Source organism: Artibeus jamaicensis, unplaced genomic scaffold, assembly GCF_021234435.1.
Source record: "Artibeus jamaicensis isolate MK-2021 breed Jamaican fruit bat unplaced genomic scaffold, CSHL_Jam_final scaffold_3151, whole genome shotgun sequence".
Lineage (NCBI taxonomy): Eukaryota > Metazoa > Chordata > Mammalia > Chiroptera > Phyllostomidae > Artibeus > Artibeus jamaicensis.
Window position 1 is genome coordinate 3,203,658 of NW_026522037.1, and position 4,701 is coordinate 3,208,358.

The following is a 4,701-nucleotide window of genomic DNA, read 5'->3' on the forward strand; positions in this document are numbered from 1 at the left end:
AAACTGCCTTTATGATTTTGCCCCAGAATACCGTCTCTACTATTGCTCATTCTTCTTCAAACTGCTCTGCTCTCCAGTGTCTGCTGTTCCCTTTAGCCTCATTCCAGAGGCTACTGCAACTGCACAGCATTCTAACATGCCCTGATGCATGTTAGAATAAACACACCGTTATTAAAATAAAAAGTGCCGGCCCCTGGCCCTCTAAAGTCAGCTCGAGGCCCCCTAGTAGTCCATCACTTTGAAATGCTGCGCCCTCCAAAAAGACAGAGGTTCAAGGTCACTGAGGAACTGAGTGTGGTAGAAGAGCCCAGGGCCTTGTGAGCTCAGGTATGGGGGTAAAAAGTGTGAGTCTTTAAAGGAGCGCCCAGGAAGACGCCTCCGTTCCTCCCCAGAGTCCTCAGCCCCTGGGGTCAGGCAGAGAGGACGGCTTTACGTGCCACCTGGAAATGAGCCTAATGAGAGTTTCCTGGCTCGAGGCCGCCCCACCCGGCCGAAAAGGCTGTAACAGGACCCCCAGGCTCGCCTCAAATGTTTGGCAATTCTCGGTGTCATCGGTTCAGGCGGTGTCAAATACGAGCCAGGAAAATAGTGGCTGAGAAAGAGGAGAGGGAGGTGGCAGGAGGCTGGGTCAGAGCAGGCCCGTCTCCGGTGGCTTGTTTTTCTAAGAAAAAAAAAAGTTTGAAAATGGGTCTGTTCGTGCCCAACCGGCCCAGCAAGCCTCCCTAGCTCTCTCCCCAGCAGGCTAGCCTCTTGCTTCTTGGTCTCCTACTGTTTGCTTCTTACTTTAATCCCTCTCTCGGAAATCCAATGCCCAGCAGCAGAAAACACATAAGCAAGAGTGGTTTTTATGCTGGCTACTGTCCCTTCCTATTAATTTCCGACGCAGATAAACTGCTGAGAAGATCCTAGCTTGACAAGGCCACTTGTTTGTGACTGTTCCCCCCTCTCCCCTTCGCCCACGTGGGACACAAACGTTGTTGGCTCTGGGCATGACGGGCCAGACGTCTTTCTAAAAGTCCCCAAACCGCTTTCTTCCACCTCCCTTCCTGAGAAAAGACCGCACCACACGGAGGCAGCTGATGAGAAACGTGTCTTTATTGGATGATTGTTGAAGGCGTTGTCTGCTGAGGGCCTCACGGTTATCATCAGGGCACGCCCGGCTCCGAAAAGTCAGGGAGGTCGACTGTCTACTCTGTTACCTCGCTAGAACACATGAGCATGTGGGTGGGTGGGGGGAGGGGGGATGACAATAAATAAATTAGAGGGAAGAAGTCGGGTGTCCCATGTTCCTGGGGTTCTGGAGGCCTTCCAGCTGATGGTGTCTATCTCTGTGGTCTGGGGTCTTTAGGAATGTACCATTTCCTGGAATTCTAGGACAAAAGAGGTGAGAACAAGGGTCAGTGGAGATGGCTCAGGACTTTTCCAACCCACTGTGGCCAGTGAGCTTCCTGAAGGGGAAGGGAACGGGCGGAGGGCCAGGTGACGGGCACGGCCCGGCTGCAGGCCCACGTGGTCTCATCCTCCCCCAGGACCTGGCTTCCCAAGCTGCTTTGGTTTTGCAGCGGAGCCCCTCCTACCAGAACTCGTCACCCCCCAGTCCACTGTCTCCGATGAGGAGCGAACTCCGGCCAAGGGCCGATGGAAATCTGTGATCTTTGAACTTTGTGTCTGGTCAGTTTAAGATAGAAAGGGGAGGTTTTTGTTTACTCTGTAGCCATGTTTTGCATTTTTAGGAAACATTTAATAGGGTGGGACTTTAATTTTCTCTTTGAACCCTATAACCATACCCCCCAAAGTTTATATTGCTAAAAGAGAATAATAATAATAATAATAATAATAATAATAATAAGATGATGATGATGATGTGCGGATGCTATAGATAGGAACTGAAAACTGGGCATTTACTTCATATTTATTAGTAAGCTTTGCCCATTTGGAAGTCTTGCATGGTCAGGTTTAGACAAATCAATCTTCCCTGGCCTAAACCAGTTTTTTCTGAGTTATTTTTCGAAGCTGCAATAACTCCCACTGTGTAAGTGATAGTGGCGTCATTCTGAGTAAGTTTTTAAAATAAGAACCCAAAGTAGCAGTTTTTAATTTCAGAGTGATACCACCATAAGGACCACACACGGGCAAGCACAAAGTAGCTGCAGAGCATGCAGGCAGTGGGACAAAATCAGATCAGAACAATTCTATAGCCTTGGGATTATGCTACTGTTTGAATGCTGGGCTCTGCACCTGGAAGACTCCACAAATGCTGTTTGACTTGGTTTATGTTCCCTGACTGATCTCTCCCATTTGGTGGACGAATATCCAATACACATATTTGTTAAAACTCTTGGACACTCAGAGGCCCTCCTGCTCTAGACGACAGATTGCCTCCGGTATGAGACACTCCTGAGAACGTCAGCCCTTCTCTGATTCGGAGGGGCTCACATACCCTGGTGGAAACTCCCGACACCCTTTTCGAGGTACGTCAGGCCGTCTTGCAAATGGTTGGCCAGGCAACCAGCGAGTGTCCTAGTCAGGTGAAGGGCGTTTTCTGGTTCGCAGACAGTGACCAGTGGGCCGGCGTCTACGGTACGCCCCAGGTCCTCTGTCAGGGTCTCTCCCCATATCATCGGCACCCCCACTCTAGTCCCATTTCACAGGTAAGAAGACTGAGGTCCCACAAGGATGAGAAAGGGGGCTTTGAACTCACAGCCGGCTGGTCTCACGGCCCCCGCACGCTCCCTGAGCTAGTCTCTCACGCTCAGTACAGGTGTGAACATACCTTCGGCCCCGATTTTGCCGTCCCCGTCATTGTCCGCGGCCGCCATCAGGGACTTGGTCTCCGACTCAGTCAGCTCTCGAGCACCGCTCTCAAACTTCTGGAGGAAAAACCTGTAGGACAACACAGACCGCGGAGAGGTTTCCGAAGGGCTGCTCATTTCCCCTCTTGCCCTTGCCCTTTCTGTTGAGGCAAACTGAGGGTTTGCCTCAACAGACCAGGGTAGCCAGGCCAAGTCTTATCCAGCACAGGGTTCATTAATTGCAGAGAGTATTGGCGGGCATTTGGTTCCTGAAAGTTTTTTCAGGGTTTTGCTGATAAGTCCATTTACCAAAAAATAAAAAAATAAAAAAAACCCCTAAAACTAGTGAATTTGTGCACCTCGGTATTAGGTGCCTATGTTTAGATGTGTGGCCAACGGACTCAGGTTCTTCCCCTTTTTTTTTTAAAGCTTGCATTAATTTATTTTTAGGGACGGGGGAAGGAGGGACAAAGAGGGGACAATGTCAATGTGAGAAAGAAACATTGATTGATTGCCTCTCGCACGCCACCAACCAGGGACCTGGCCCACAACCCAGGCCTGTGCCCTGACCGGGAACCTTTTGCTTTGCCGGCTGATGCCCAAGCCACTGAGCTACACCAGTCAGGGCTCCTTCCCTCTCTTGGAGCTCTGTTGAATGACCGGCACCAAGGCTGCCCATCGAAGAAGAAATACTGGGCAAACTGGCCTCCCCTGCACCCCAGCCCTGCTACCGATACCGCAGTGCCAGGCAGACTTGGGACAAAGCTTACTTAAGCTCTTCTTCATCCAGGTATCCACTCTGGTCATTGTCTATGAACCGAAAAACATCCTTCACCTGACTGGCCGACATCTTGGAGAGGCCCGACGTCTGGAAGAATTTTTGGGGTTCGAAAGTATCTGGGTCTGAAGAACAGAGAGTGGGTTACTCTGGTGCCCAATGGACCCCATCCTGTGTTTGAGCCAAAGCACTGAGAACCTGGGTCATTAAAAATACTTCTCTCATCACATCATTGAGCTACCGGGATGCTCTGCTCAAAAAGAAAAGGGTTTTTTGCTTGTTGGTTTTTGTTTTCCAAAGACAGAGAGGGCTGTGGCTGGTTGGAGGTTTTTTAAGCAGCCGAGACGGGGCATCATCTCCTGGCTGCCTCAGCTCAGCTTTCCCTCTCCACTCCATCTGTCCCTCTGCCCCCAACCCCGTGTCCCCCCGTCCCACCCATTTTACAGGCTGTGTGTCTAAGACGATAGAACCACTGGTCTAACTGGTGAGGGGACAGCAGCCACAGGTCTGACGGCTCCGTGGCGGCTGCCGGTCCCCTCTTCCGCTGTCAGTGTCTTTAGCCTCACAGAAAGGTCACCAGGCCCTCAGATTTCATATCACCGTAGCCTTAGTTAATCAATAACAGTCTCATCCTCTGATCCCGTGAGTTTTCTGTGGCTTTGCCGGAAGGGCGACCGCGTGAGAGAAACCAGCCGGCACCCGGGCGCGCTTTACCTTGGCACTCCTGCAGGGCCGCTGCGATGTCGTCCGCACTGAGGACGTCCGTGATGCTCATCGTCCACCTGCACACACAGAACGAGCGACAGCTGGTAAGTGGCGAGCAGGAGCATGCACGGCTGGGGCCAGTGACCCCTCTTCGGCCCCCAGAAACTGTCCGTTTGCTGAGGATGTTTTGAATGTGGCAAGCGTGGCGTTAAGTGCTGAGACAGAATATCCAAATGAAAACCAAATACTGAAAAGATCCCAGCCCCCTCTGTCCCAGGGCCCTCTCCTGGGTACGCCCCGAAGATGAAATTAGAAGTGCAACCTACAGACCAACTCGGTTTCCTTTTCTTCTAACAGTTGTATTTACATAACTGATCACTGCATAAGCCCCGGCCCTCCATTCGGAAGTCAGCCATTCTACGATCA

The 4,701-nt window shown here is 51.2% G+C and overlaps 1 protein-coding gene across 1 annotated transcript; it reads right to left on the reverse strand.

The window, feature by feature from the left end:
* Positions 1 to 1,175: 1,175 nt before the first annotated feature.
* On the reverse strand, positions 1,176 to 4,345 carry LOC119041535 (putative oncomodulin-2). The gene is made up of 4 exons (XM_037134854.2): positions 4,285 to 4,345; positions 3,563 to 3,695; positions 2,774 to 2,883; positions 1,176 to 1,370 (listed from the first exon to the last, which is right to left on the reverse strand). The coding sequence occupies exons 1-4, from the start codon at positions 4,343 to 4,345 to the stop codon at positions 1,345 to 1,347; spliced, it is 330 nt and encodes a 109-aa protein (XP_036990749.2). The 3' UTR covers positions 1,176 to 1,344.
* Positions 4,346 to 4,701: the final 356 nt, after the last annotated feature.

Bases quoted from the DNA above. Each gene is read 5' to 3' on its own strand.
- LOC119041535 (XM_037134854.2), bottom strand. From the start codon at position 4,345: ATGAGCATCACGGACGTCCTCAGTGCGGACGACATCGCAGCGGCCCTG. The intron at 3,696-4,284 runs GTAAAGCGCGCC...TCTGTTCTTCAG, and splicing joins GGCCCTGCAGGAGTGCCAAG to ACCCAGATACTTTCGAACCC. The intron at 2,884-3,562 runs GTAAGCTTTGTC...GTTGTCCTACAG, and splicing joins CTGGATGAAGAAGAGCTTAA to GTTTTTCCTCCAGAAGTTTG.